This window comes from Rhea pennata, chromosome 20 (assembly GCF_028389875.1).
Source record: "Rhea pennata isolate bPtePen1 chromosome 20, bPtePen1.pri, whole genome shotgun sequence".
Lineage (NCBI taxonomy): Eukaryota > Metazoa > Chordata > Aves > Rheiformes > Rheidae > Rhea > Rhea pennata.
The window spans coordinates 10,655,692-10,670,641 of NC_084682.1; the positions used below are offsets into that span (position 1 = coordinate 10,655,692).

Here is a 14,950-nt window from a genome sequence, read left to right on the forward strand (position 1 = left end):
CTCATTTTAGAAAAGCGCTATGTGTGTACTAAGCAGGGCCTTTCGGGAATAAATTGGCATCCAGGTCATACACTGAAAAAGTCATCCAAACCCACCGGGCTTTTTGTTTTGAAGTCAGTCTCTGGTTTGGGTTTTTTTTTTTTTTCTCCCCCCTTTTCCCCCTCCCGCCTGCCCCTTTGTGGCCACAAAGCTGAGTAGCTGGAGTCCAGGGCGTTGAATGTCAGCGTGTCAGGGAGGCTGGCTGATGAGTGTCTGTTTAGTCTCAGCGCAGGGCGAAATGCCATCATTAATTCATTACCCAGCTGCCTGTCAAATAAATTGGCAATTACGTCCACCGCGGAAGCTTGGAATTCAGTAAATAGCACGTTACCGTCTCGGAGTCGCTGAGAGATGTAAAGGGGAGAATTAAGCAACGCGGTGTTTGTTTCAGTAGCAGATGACAAGGGGCAGCGCGTTGGGGCTGTGATGTGGCGATGAAAAGCTTGGAGAGGGGCTGGTAATGAGCTATGTGGATTGGAACGTGTTAAAAACCATCGCTGACTTTCCACTTTGTCTTTGTGTTTTATTGCAGAGCTCAGCTCCTTCCAGCTTGGGAACAGGCTACTTTGTAAGTGTATCTCAACTTTAACACGTGTGCCACTGAACAGCCTAGCGTTACTCCTGCGACCAGAGTGCCTTATTATATGGAAACAAGCATAAATAACCAGTTGCAGTCTGCCCAATAGGTTAACTTGTCTTCTCTGTCTTCTCCACTAATACGTTATTGGTAATATTTTAGGCATGCGGTCAATGCTTTTCTGAACAAATCAGATGGCACGTTAATTAAGCATTCCATTAATTCCAACAGTATTTGGGTAACACAGTTACAGCAAATAAAACCAGCCAAGGTCTTATCAGCTCTCTAACCGGAGATGCTAGGATCTTGATTTCCCCCTATACCAATTTTCATTGATTCATAGACTTCAAAGAGCCCGTTATGAGAGTCTTGTCTCATCTCCTGTATAGCACAGTCCAGAGAGCATCACACAGTGTTTCCTAACTGGTGGTTAAAAGCTCCATATCTCACAGACAAGCTAGGAAAGCCCAGCTGCATTGTGCTAGTTTTACGTTTTACATCAAGAGAAGAGGATCAGGCCACAGCTGGTTTGATAATTGATCATTCTGTCTCTTTTGTTCCCGTGCCCTGTATCGACTGAGCAGTCCACACTCGTACCTTTCTATCTGTTCGTTTCCATATTTGTCAATCTATCGATCTATCTTTTACTCGCACAGATTATTTTGGGAGTAAGAAGTGGTTTCCAGTGAATGCAGTGCACTGTTTATTTTCCTCCAAGATTTGTATTTAAATTGCTCTTACCCTCTGAATGTAACTTAAGCTATAGTCTCCAATCATTACTTTTCTGCCTCTGCAATATCAGTAGGAGAAATAAGTCATTATGTGTGTCCAAAACCAGGTGAGTAAAATGCAGTGAGACCTCTTCTGTGGCATTACTCTGTATAGTTAATAGCATAATCAAAGCCTGTTCCTATCTTTTCATCAAACTCTGGGGAAAAGAAAACTGTGTAGTATTTGGTTACATGATGGAAAACTCTGTTGCTCTTCTGTCAGGTTTCCAGACTGTAATTTTCTTTCATTAGTACATGGTGAAATTAAGTCTTTTTTCATAGAGGTCTGTGATCCTATAAGAAAGATACAGGATTAAACTGGGTATCGTGTGACCTCACATGTAAGGTGTAAAATGCAAGCACAAACACTTAGCACCTGGAGAAGTGCCGTGTCCTGCTGGATTTACGTTGGACTTCAGCACAGACTGAATGTTAATACTTCTGCCAGTGGAGAGGTCTGAAGAGAGAATTACCAATTCAAAAAGGTTTGTAGCATTTTTTTTTTAATTGTGGCAGAACCCAGATCTGTATAAGGTAAGACAAAATGTGAAACGGGAAAGAAATAGCTTCCATTTTTCAGCACTTCCCTTGTTCTGTATTGTATGTATTTTTAAGAGTGAGGGAGTGAAGGGAGGAAGAATATCAAACAGTTCAACGTTTATCTCTTATTAAGACTGAAGCTTGATTGTCTTTCTGAAGTTTAGACAGAATTACTTTCCTTTGTCTAGGCACTTGAAATGCAAGTCGCATGAGCGTTCGCAGAGCTGCTCGGGAATGGGGCACATACAGTATGGGATGAAAAGCTTTAACATACATAAATAAGCCACCTTCTTCTTATAGCGGGAGCTGAGTGTGCATGGTTAAAGAACAATATTCAGCTTCGTATTTAGGAAGCAGAGGCAGCAGAAGAGGAGCCATCTGCTGTTCCCTTGCACCATACTGTCTGTAGGTTGGTCCAATGAAGTGAAAATCTGGAAGGTGTCAACATCCCCTATGCTCCAGCAAAAAGCTTTAAAGTTTCCAATTCTCCCAAGTTAGGAGTTTAGTAACAAGAAGAAGCTTGACATCTTCTAGTGCCAACATATTGGTGCTTTAAATCATGCTAATTCGGATCTGAGTAGGTGGGGAGACATCCCTTATTAGGTTCCATTAATATGATATGCTTAACTGCACTTTTTCTTATGTATAGTCATAGTAATCAGATTTTTTTTTAGTATCTTTTTCCTTCTTCACTAATAGCCTAGTAGTTAGAAAAAAGTCCTTTGGTTCTAATCTTAGTCTTTTCTACACTTAAAGAGTCTTGGATGAAACTTGGAATTTTTTTTCTCTTCTTTTTGCTTTGGAAAGTTGTTTTTAGGATTATCTTGCTTATTGTTTTAAAAAGCTTCGTACCCTTATTAACTTACATGGGGCAAATACAACCCAGATGTGTTTTGCAGTACCAGACAATGAGAAAAATGCTCCAGAATGATCCACATAACATGTGTTTTCAATAAATGTAATTATTGTATTATCAAAGTGCAAAAGAATATGAACTTGAATTGACTTTTTTTTTAACAGAGCTTTTAACTAGAAAAGACTGATAGTTTTTTTCTGTGTTTAGTGTGATCCCAGAACATCGAAACAATGGTTGTTAGGGAAGAGTCTCAAGTAAAACAATGGCATTTAGTTTAATAGATAATAATAAAGCTTTTGTCTGTGGAAATGACTGACTGGTGTGTGTCGGTAGTTCAGACTTCAAAATACTCCATACTGTAGCACACCAAAAGAATCATAGGTACCAGGTAAGTTAAAATGGACTGAAAGATTAATTCACTGTCCAACTACATATACTACAGAAAACAGAGAAGTGGATTGAATAGGTTTTATTCAGAAATGATGAGCACTGAGAAATGGATAAGTAGCTAATATTTGCTGTTTAATTCCAGGTATTAATGGATTCTTTTTTTCCCTCTGTCTGGATCTGTACTTTAATCATCAGGGTTCATTATTGCCTTTATCCCTCACCTTCTCCTTCCGCTGCTTCAGTAACATTGGTTTCTTGATAGCAATATCTCTCCACCAACACATATCTGCCTGTCTTCACTGCTGGGGTGAAGTCACCTTTTCTGTAGAGAAGGTGCTCTTTACCTACTACCTCAGCAAGCAGGCTGAGGTGATGCTTTTATCCTGAAACCTAGAGCAAGTGTGAGTGGTGGAAGCAGATGCGTTCTGTACTAATGAAGCATTGCTGTTTTTCTGTCCTATGTGTGTTTCCTTTTTAAAGCTTGAATGAACCAAGACTTGTACTTCTCCATCAGTTGCTTCTTGGCTTTGGAGGAGTAAGTATCCTTTGCATCAACTTAGTCTTGTTACTTTGAAGCCTTGCAGGAAAAACACAAGGGTTTTGTGGAAATTTCTATATAAGGAATCTAAAAATTGTTTACAGGGATCAAAATGGAGCAAAAAAACAAACTAGTTGCAGTAAAAAATAGGATGGAAAGCTTGAGAGCTCATTTTGTTTTCTGCAAGCCTTGGTGATTGCTTACACGTAATATCTGAACTTGTTGATTTTGCTCTTGTTCGTCTAAGCAGGAGTGACCTTGGCATAATTACAGTGAGAGAAGTGTTGGTGTATGAACTAAGTGCCTGAAATATTTGTCAGGTCATTCTGCTCTTCCATTACTAGCACAGAGGACATTTTACTTTTCCATCCTGTGTGTTTTCAGCTGAATAACCATATTCAATATGTAGCTGGTGAGCAACCAACATAATATCCGGACTGTTCTATGTGTCGTCACATGTAACATGGGCAGTAACGGGAAGGTTGTTCATTGAAGTCACTGTTCTTCTCCACTTTTGTATAAGAGTTAAGGATTTGCGTCTTTAGGCATGCCTCTTAGCATGTATATAGCTGAAATACTAGCTGTCAAATTCAGAATCTCCTTTAAGAACTATGCTTATGCCATGCATTCTGGTTTGCTGAGTGGCGGCTCAGGCGTCTGCAATATTTGCGGATGCTGCACATGTTACAACAAGACAGAAATTACTTTTGCATCTTCTTGTATTCTAGCGAGAGCCTCCCAAGACCACTGAGTGTTTAAGGGAATGTTATAAAGCTGACACTTCCCTGTAGTACAGGACATTTTTGCCAATATCTATACGATTGTTCCATCGTTGCAATTCATTATGTGCTTCCAGTAGCAGTGAAGGCAGAAATCTTACTTAGTTTTATGCTGTAACTAGGTAAGTTTCTCGATGGGAAAGTGGGAGACTGAATTCTTATGTTTTTGTTGCTTCTATGTTTATGCATCTTGAGAACAGCACGTAAAGGAAGAATTCACGTGCTCTGGGTCGGGCATTCATCCTGGCCAGCCTTAACCACCCACCTTCACCATAACGTCAATGGAGAGGGCTGAGAATCACAGTTAAGTGATTGGGCCTAACTCATCCATACCTGGATGATGAGAATTGCCTTTTAGATGCCACTGATTAAACAGACTTACTAAATATGCACCTTCAGTGGGATATGCATGAACCGCTGAGTGATTGTTAATGATGCTAAATGTAAAAGTTGTTGAGGAGTTTGTAGCTCTACAACATTTCTTCAGCTAGGAGCAGCACAATTTCTTGTATAACCGCGGATGAGTTCAGTAGACTTTGTTGAAAAGTGATTCCCACTGTTGTGCACCATCTGTTTTGCCAGACTTGGCACCAGAGTGGGCACTTCCCTGTACCTTTTACAGGCCTAACTCTGTTGTTTCCCATGGAGATGGTCCAGCCTGTGGTTGGTGCATATGAAGAGAGCTTTGGGAATGTTGTTAATATTAGTGTGCTCTAGGAAACTGTAGCTAAACACTAACTGAAAAAGCTCCCAGTTGTCTTTGATTTTTTTGCATTGCAAACCATTATTGTCTCTCATCAAAGATAGATCATAAGGTAGATTACATCGGCTACATCGGATAATTGCACAAGTGGTTAGGGTTTTGGGAAAAAAAACTTCTTAGCTTTTAAAAGAAAGTTATTTGAATTTGAGTTATTTGAATTTTAACGTTGGCTGTCAGTGTCTTCAGCAGAATGAGAGCTATTTTGCAGTGTGGTTGGAGTTTGAATAAACAGTGAAAGCTTTTTCTCTTATCTAACTACAGAGAGGGATTCTTGCTATTTTTTATTTCTTTTATATCTCACAAAGAAACCAAATTCACATTGAAGGATAGAGATGGTTTTGCGTTTTGCAACCCAAATAGAACAGAAATCCGAACGTAAATAACTGTGTGTTTTATTTTTAATTGACAGCCCAAGTTCTCCAGATTGTTGGCTTCACTGGGCAATTGTGCAGTTGCTCTGTTTATAGCAACTTGTTTCCAAGTGGAGTGGTCTCGAAGCACTCTGCTTATCAGGCCTTTATTTGTGGCCATTTCTGAGGGTTTTCTGATCTTTTTTTTAACGTTTGTTTTAAGTAAGCAATTTTTCTCTGTAAACACAGAATTTATGGATTTTCAGAAATGGATACAGTTTGGTAACAAGCCAGTGACAGAAATAGCCTCAGCAAGCTGAGAGGAGGAAGAAGTACTTGGGTGCCTGTAACCCTCTTTACCAAACAATGTTCTCTCTCCACCTTAAAAAAAATAGTAATAAAAAAAGATTGTGATTTGCACATGGGCTAGTGACTCAGACGAACATAAATCATGAGGATATTCCCAAAGGCTCTAGCTAATCAGTTGTGCTATCCAATTTGGCCCTGAGTGGGTTCAGTTCAGCAGATGTTTGCATAGTTGCAGCGTGCCGCTGAGAAGCTGTGTTGTGCAATGTTGCGTTGCATTACACAGAACTCCAAGAACTCATCCCAAAGAGAGTCAGCGGAGCACCGGCAGCATTAGAACAGAGACCTTATAAAACCAGAATGTGGCCCAGGTAAGGCCAGCTGTTCCCCTGTGCAACAGGACTGACTTTCACCTGAGATATAATCTACAAAAGAAATGCAGAGTCCTTTCTACCAGTGGATATTCCAGGTTCGTACTCTCAGATAAAACCCTTGAAAATAGTAGATTTTTCTTCCTGCCCTCCCTGGTCTATATGCAATGGCAGCGGTCCCAAGTAGAATCCATATCGGTGTTTTATTCTTAGAGGTGGTCAGATTTTGTGATGATGTTGACTCTGTTCAGGTGGGGAGAGTGTTAAGAGATCAAGAGGGTTCAGTAAGGCCCTTGAGTTTCTGTAGGAGAGGAGCAAGCAGCTTAGATACCAAAACTGTTGTTTGATGTAGGTTAAAAAAGGAACTCACAATGATTACAGAAGGAATATAATATTTTACTGCCCTTTTTCATGTATGCAGTGATAGTGGTAAATAAGAGATGCTATTGTTCTTGAGGGTAGTTGCTCAGTTGTCTTAAGTGCTTGTCTTTAGAAACCAAATATTTTAAAGTATTTTGCTCAGGTAAAAGGGTATCTCTGTATCCTTCTGAAATACTTAGAGGTCTACAAAAGCACTGCAGCAACAGGCTGCTTGGATGCATCACAGTCAATAAACTGTCATGTCATCTGTGAACACAGTTGAAAAGACAATCCTTTTATCCTGCATTTGGCACTATAAATCATTGTTAAAAAATCCTGATTTGCTTAGTAGGGTAATGAATGATCTCCAGTTTTCTCAGAGTAATTAGCTTTACCAACTATTATTGCAAAGGGTATATTGAAATGGATTTTAACTCCTTTAAAATCTCCACGTGCCCATTCATTGCAGAAGGAAAGCTAACAACAGAGGTTATGAATCTTCTGATAGTAAATTCAGATTTGAGAAAAGTGGACAAGATTCCCAATAGAAATCTTTCCACAGGTGATCGTTACCTGTTAGTATTTGCACACTTTATGTATAGCAGATTTTATATGGAGCAGTGAGGCTAGGAAATCATGGCATTCTTTCTCTGAAATCTTTTAGATACTGTCTTTTATTTTCCAGGAGCCATTGGAAATGCAGTGTATCTTAACAGCTGATATGAGAGAATCATCATCGTTGTAAAGAAAGTACATTGCATGTAATAAAAGCAACCCTAGGTCTATTAATTTCAGTATTTATAAACTCTAGTGCTGTTCCGAGCATATACCAAGGACAATTGAGACTTATTAAAGAGTTTGCAAACAATGTGACCATCAAAGCAGAAAGAACACCAAAAGCAAAGCAGTCAAATGTGGTTTTCCTCTGTCTTATTAATTATGATGATGCTAGCTGGAACATAATAGTTGAATTTTGGTGAAAAAGTACATATTTTTATGGGGTTGAGGGAGGCTCATATTATCAGTTCAATATTTGAGGAAAGTTTGAAGGCAGAATAAATTACCTGGGTTGGAATTTGGTCAGGGCAGGTCTATACTCAGACCTACGTTTAAAATATAAACAATGAAAGTTGAGTAACTTTTGCAACCCTTTTGACTGGTATGCCCTCATATATAATTGAATAAAATGCTTTGCATTTACAAATATTAGTCCTCACAGTTCTTTTTCTTAATTGGGTCAAGTGATGCTATCCAAATCTTAAACGAAAGCAAGGCACAGCTGCAGTGACTTACCTAACTAAGCAAAACTAAGATCAATTTTCAGAATTTCATATCTTTCAGGCTTGCTCCCTCATTGCTTGAGCACTGATTTTAATCTTCGAATTGGACAATGCAGTTATTAATTTCTTAATGACTGACCTGAAATGCATTTGGTGATTGAGGAGTTGATGTCTCCAGGGAGCACTTATGATTAAGCAGTGATGAACTTAGGGTATGCTTCTTTCTGAACCTCCGTTGCCTGGCTGTCTTGGGAGGCCTTCTCTCTCCTTGTTGTCCAAGCCCGCTCCTGCTTTAGGTATTAGAATTAAGCACTACTTTTTATCCAGTTAAATCTACTTATAATGTATGTTAGGCTCAGTTTCACGTTTTTGTGTGGTTCCTGTGCCTTGTCTTTTCTCTCGTGTGTTGTTACTTTTGTTGCCATTCCATTTCTTTACCGAATGCTTTGGGCTTGCTAGCTCCTTTTCCTCCTGCTTCTGCTTATGGTTTTCCACTTACCTTGCTGGAACCCAATCATATGCCCAAGAATAACAAATGTGATGAATGGAGATGGCCTAGGGAAAGCAAGGAAGAAAATGAGAAATGTGTGTTTAAATAGCTGATATGAAAATCTGCGTTATTTGCTGGAAGGTCTCTGACTTTTGTCATCAGCAGAAGGCAGGAGTGTTGCAAGTGGTTACTAGGTTTCATCTACAGTCTCAAAACCTGGGGTCATACCCAATTCATAATTTTAGTGTTTCAGATAAACTTCCTAAATCATTTTAGACAGTCTTCATCAAACATCAATTTACAAAAATCAAGACATGATCCATTATAATGAAATTTTTAATTTTAGCGTTTTCTCTTTTGGAGATTACAAGATTTATGAGAGGAGCAGAAAGACTTAAGATTTGCTGTCAGTCTAGATTCAGTCTCTCTAATGCTCCATGTTACGTGGAGCTTATCTTTATGAGTATTTGCCATTGGCCTAGAACGAGTAGATTTTTTGCTCAATGGCTCTCGTGAATCAACAGAGTTATTATTTTGTGTTCCCCCCTTTCTCCTTCCTGTAACATGTGACACAAATTGCAAATGTGAACCTGAATAATAAAGAATTGCCTCACTGATTGCTAAACATGCATTATGGTGCTTTTAAACTCATTTCAGGTCATCGTACTGCAAATTAGTTTGATTGCAAGCAGTTAAGCTGTCACATACAAAGCCTTCATCTTCCAAGGGTCTCAGTTTCATGTCATTAAAAAAAAGGGTGTTCAGAAGCTTTGAATGTATTTATTGTATGTTTTATATTTTGGAGGAAAGGTAGTGTTGGGTCTCTAGAGGGGATTTACTATCATTTCAGAGAAAAAAAAGGGGGGGGATATGCAATCCCTGCATAGTGAGTGCTTCATTAATAGTCCTGGTTTTGTAGCTTTTAACCCTGTATTTAAAGCTTGTTGACCATATTTTGCACAAAAAAAGAGCCAACTTTGCTCCTCACACTCAAACTCATGCTCAAGGTATGAGCTCCCTGGAATTTTTTTATAACCTAAGGGGACAGTGCAGCACTAGAGTACTTCTGGTGTGAATTATCTGCTGGTTGTGGAGACTTTTTACTTAAGAAAATATAAAATGAACTATTTCTTCCATGTGCATTTTTTTAAAAAACGTTCAAAGATTGCAAGATTTCTGTGTTCTCTGGCTTGAAAATTTGTAGAACAGTTCACTTTTGTGTGAGAAAAGGGGGGTTATGACAAAAAGAATTATGACTGCAAGGACTTAGAAGGACAAAATCCAGCGACTGCTCTGCAAAGTGGGTTTGTGGTGGTGGTTGTTTGGGTTGGTGCTGTGCTAGTGGCAGCAAAGCCTCGGTTGCTGTGGTGGGATTAAATGAAGGCTCATCCTGTGTCGGGTGACAAGAGCGATGCGCCTTTCAGGCCTGCTTTGCAGGTACGAAATGCAGAGCAAAGCTGCTGACCTCAAAAATCGCCAGTTCTGCCATTGCACTAACTAAAAGATTAGTCTGGAGAAGGATGGTGGAAAAAAATCTAGGAAAGCATGTGTAAATGTATGGACGGATTAATGACGTGGAGACAGCCGTGTGATGATACTTTGGTGGTGTGCGTTTCAGTGGTGTTTTAGTTTTGCCATTTTAGGCCACATCATATTATTTCATCTTTTAAACAATATATATATTTTTTTTCTTTTCCTGCCTAACCTGAAAGTAAGGCAATACGAATAGGGGAGCTAAGCAGGGAAAACCTTCTGCTCTTACTGCGTGCACTCAATCCCCAAACTTGCCGAAGGTACAGATTGTTCCTACGAGAGTGATTAGCACTGTGGCGAGCGTTACTGTATTCCCCTTTTGATTCGCGGGGGGACGACGGTACGATTGTACCTGAAGCGGGGAATGCATGTCCTGATTGCAAGAATTAAGGCTGAATTTCATAGAAAAGAGTCCAATCCTCAGCCTTTTATGTCAGAACTCAAAATTGCTGTCTGATAAAATGTAGGACACCAGATTGAATTACTTCATTGAACCACTGCTGTCCCCTGTTAATGGTAATTGCACGGATATAGCGGTCTTTCTTGGCAACATCTCAGATATTTACCTCCCACTGTTTTTCAATTCAAACCTTTGATGAAAATATTCCCAGTACTTCTTTAAAGCAGACACCCAACTGTCTTTCTTGACAAAGGCAAGGTCTTTAAATCAGATCCTGACAATTTGTGACACAGCAGTCTATCTAAATCACCTTTTACCTATGTCACTGTGTCATTTCCTGAAAAAAAAGCGTCCATCAGCAGAAGGTTGCTGAAGGCTTGGTGCTCTGAGAGCCTGTGCGTGTGGCCGAGGGGAGCTGGAGGATTTGTGTGTTTGTTTCGGTGGAAGTAATTAGATGAAGGCTTGTAAAGTTGCGAGGCATGCTGTAATGGTTCGTTATAAATATTTTGAGGTACTTTGTCCGTAAGAGAAAACATTTTTTAGTTTATTACTGCTCTCAGACCATTAGGAAGGGAAGGGTTTTTGACGGCTTTGCATGTAGCAATGCTAAATCTGAAAAGAACAGAAAAGAAAAAAAATCAGGGCAAATGTTTTCGTCTTTACTGCACCTGAGGGTTAATGTGCGTTCAGCTGAAGTAGCTTATTCACCTCTGGAAATCTCATCTCGGTTGATGTTCTGAACTCTCCCTCCTGCAGAGAGATGGGGGTGCCACCTCGGCCGTTCGGTCTAACAAATGCTGTTGTTTCAAGACAGCATGCCTCGTGATGAGGAGCCTTCAGCCTCATGCAATCAGATCAGTGCAGCATTCATTACTGCAAATCTGTTGTCGGGCTCTGCTAGAAGATGGCAACCGTTCACTCTGGAGCTAGAGGGGTTTCCAGCAGATCTCTTTGCATTACTGGGCTTGTTTTTTGGTATAAGCTCAAGGCTGGCATATACTAGCAGTGGATTTGGCTGTAGTATGTAGCTTCACTCTAAAATATTTACTAGGAAAACTGAAATGCACTTTTTTTGTGAATGAAGAGAAAGTAATCCATATGAACATTTATTAAGAATGAGTTTTAGCTCCTCATTTTATTCAGCTACCTGTGTAACAGCACAGGGACCATGCCTAGCTATGCATTTGTGCAGTACATTGGGCCAGTAGGTTTCTAGGTATTACTGAAGTAAAACTTCTTAATATTAATAATATTGACTAACTGTTTTACCAAAGTAGATGCAAAGAGACTGTCTTTGTCGAATGGCACAATAGACACCAGCTAAAATAAACGGCCATTAGCTGATTTCCTTAGCAAAGTACGTATGCTAATATTTGCTGAGAGGGAGGTGTCTGTCACGGATGGTGATGAGAGATGAGCTTGGAGAATAAAATTGGCTGTTCTGCCCTGTGGACATGTGTATACTGAAGTGATTCAGACAGTGAAGTTCACATTTGGAATGGCATCAGTACAGCACGTGTTAACACGGTGCTTTTGGAAACCAAAGAAACCTTGCAAGCTTGAGTTTATCAGCAAATGAGGGAGGAATATGTTGTAGTTCCAAGGAATCATTTTTGAAGGAAGACAGAAGGATTTTCTTGCTGCACAGTTGAAAGAAAAGGTAGGAAGGGAAAAGAAAGGGATTTAAGACTTTTAAAGCCCCTTTAAAAATTCCCTTAGATGAACTACTCTTGGAATTTCCTCTTCCCTCTGCTGCAGCACATGTACTGATGAGAAAAGGAAAAGAAAGAGAACTGCTTTCTCTTCCCTGGCTCCATTTTTACCATATTTTTTTTTTCTCAGATGGCTTTGGAAGATGGAAATCACTAAGTTCAGACAAACAGTTTAATAGTATTGCCACGCTTATGATGGTATCCAGATGCCACTTTCTTTTCTTTGATGAAATATAGCATTAAGCGTAATAATTGAAGTGCTGCTGTGCTTTGCACAGCAGTAGCAGTAGCCCCGGATATTTTCCAACAGCAGCAGCCCACTTTTCCATATGTACGCACAGAGGCTGGAGAACTGGCAGCACCAATGCTGGGAAGAGGAGTGTGGTGTGGGGCTTTCTGAAAGGCTCTGATGCTAGTTAGTCCATCTGCAGAGAGATCACTTACACCTGGTGATAGTCTACATGCTTTTTTTTTCCTTCTTCCTGCCTCCACTGCAATATTAACATCTGGCTCGCAGGGTTGTTTCCACCTTGAAGTGGCAGCTGTGTCAGAGGCGATGTGCTTTTACAGCAGAGAATGGAAGCAAAAGCAAACCTGCGCTGGCAAATCCACCCAGGCACCTTCTGAAAGCACTGTGTCTTCTGCTGCCTGCTTGGAGTTGCCAGCTTGGAAGAGCCAGTCGTGAAGCTCGGGATGCTGTTAAACACCACTGAGGACTTGTTTTCTCCTTCCCCGTTCCCCCTTCCCCACTGAACACCAACTGTGAGAAGTCCAAGAACCGCTGCGGTGCCAACAAGAGCTAAATTACTTGCAGCTGGTGAATGCCACCTGCTCCCGCCAAACTTCGGCCAAAGCATTTTCCTCCCCGGAGTGCCCTGAAGTGGGGAATCCAAAAGCTGTTCAGAGCAGGCCCGTATTTAGTGTGGATGGGGAAGGGAGAAGTTGTAATTCCTGCTTGAAAGCCGAGCCTGTGACGCGGGAGATCTCTAGTACTGTCTCCTGTCCCTGTCCAAGCTCCCTCAAATCACCTCTTCTGCATGCTTGCAGTATGTGGCTTATGAATATTAATTTGGTTTGCTCTCCCTTTATATGCTTGCCTTTCCCTTTCCAAGCTGATGAATAATTAATGTTAAAAAAAAATAAAAGTCCTGCAAATAATAGCTAGAGCAGAATCTCTCCCTTGAAGGCCCTCAAGGGTATTCTTGCAGTGACACCTGATGACACTATTTTCTTCTGTGGTAGAAGCACTCCTTGACTCCAGTGAAAGAAGAAACCCAGTCTCTATTCATGCCCCTTCTTTGGGATTCTCACTCTGCTGCTTAATAGCCTTCCTCATCATTCCTAGAAGCATTTGTTTGCCAAGTGCTTCCTGATAGTCTGCTGACTATTTTACCTGTTTGGTTTACCTACTACATTTTGTTTACTTAAATCACCTGTGCTATAGAAACGGCAAACAAAAGGACAGTATCATGATGAATTAATAGCTAGAGGCCACTCAGCAGCCTTCTGGTCACCTTATTTTTCTTCTCGACTGCTTCATAGGTTCGAGGTGCTGTCTTCTGACTAAATGAATAGAAGTTCTGTTGTATTTAATAGGCAAATCATCAGTGTCCGAGTATCTACATTCTTCTATTTAAGGGAAAGATTTAAAGAAAGAAAGGAAAGAACCCTGTTGCTGAGTTGACCAGCTAACAGTTTTATCAGAGTTGTCCTTGCCTTTAGGCAAAGGGAACTCAGCGGGAAGACTTATACGATAGGCATTTGATCAGGTAACTTTGAGAGTCAAAGCCCACGTTTATTAATTTTGTTGGTCCTGTGCTCATTGGCCATTGCCTCTTGCTTTCATTTTGGCAGTCAAATTCCATGTTTGTTCTTTTGTCTGCTTTGCTGTCATTGTTTGATTTTTGTAAACCTACTAGGAATTTTTTCATTCATTTCTCAGCCTTGTGCCCAGTCGTACAACCCCTCCCCTCCCTTTTTTTTTTTTTTTTTTTTTTTGCCTGTCTGCAGTAGAGGTTGTGCTCTGCTTAGAGTAGTCATAATTAAGTCCTCTTTATTATCTTTAGAAAGCATTGCCTTGGTCATATACCTGAAGGTAAGTTTGAAGGGACTTTGTTCGTGCTGCAACATGTTTAAAAAGGTGAAGAAAGTTTTAAACAGCATATAAGACAGGTATGTTACTCATGCTGTCACCCCCTCAGACGATGGCATGTGTTAATTTAACGTGTGAACTTAATAACATTCTTCTTTTGCTCTTGGTAGCTTTGTTCCTTAAAACTTCTCCAGGTTCTCTCTAGGGACCCTCATGAATGGAGTCCTGCAGTTGACATTAAGGATGGATATGTATGTGAACAATTAAGACATAGGAGGGGTTGAGACGTGCTAATCTCCAGAATTTCCACTGACGCCCCATTCTGTTTCTTCCATCTTTCTCTCCCTCATTCCACGTTGCCAGGAAATTTGTTCCTTCTGCCTTAGGACACCGATCTGGAGGAACTAATCATTTCCTTTCTGTGCATGGCCCAGGGAGGGTCTGCACAGAGGAATGTGAAATGTTTGTTGCCTTTAAAAGGGTGATTGTGCTACCGAGAAGTGCTTGGAAAGGTAGCACAGTAAAAATATGTTGCAACCGTTATCTAGAGGTCATTGCATCAAGACTCCTGTTTGCTGTTTTCCCTTGAAAACCAGCATCCCTTGACCCGGGAGGTCTGTTTCTGTCCTGCGTTTCTGTGTTCCGGCTTTCCACAGTGCTCAGGGCCTCAGTGCAGATGTGTTTTCTCCTTCTTTCCTTTTTCAATTTTCATACCAGCTGATTGTGTTCATATAGTGAGAAAACAGTAAAATATTTCATTTATTGACTGCTGCATCTAAAGTAGATTAAATTAGTGTTTATTTA

The 14,950-nt window shown here is 40.3% G+C and overlaps 1 protein-coding gene across 2 annotated transcripts in view; it reads left to right on the forward strand.

The window, feature by feature from the left end:
- Positions 1–14,950, forward strand: part of AUTS2 (activator of transcription and developmental regulator AUTS2) — a 745,402-nt gene that overhangs the window by 334,219 nt on the left and 396,233 nt on the right. For both annotated transcript variants that reach the window (XM_062592634.1, XM_062592635.1), the window contains exon 4: positions 572–607. In XM_062592634.1, the coding sequence (XP_062448618.1) occupies positions 572–607 (36 nt within the window). The remainder of the gene's footprint in view (positions 1–571; positions 608–14,950) is intronic.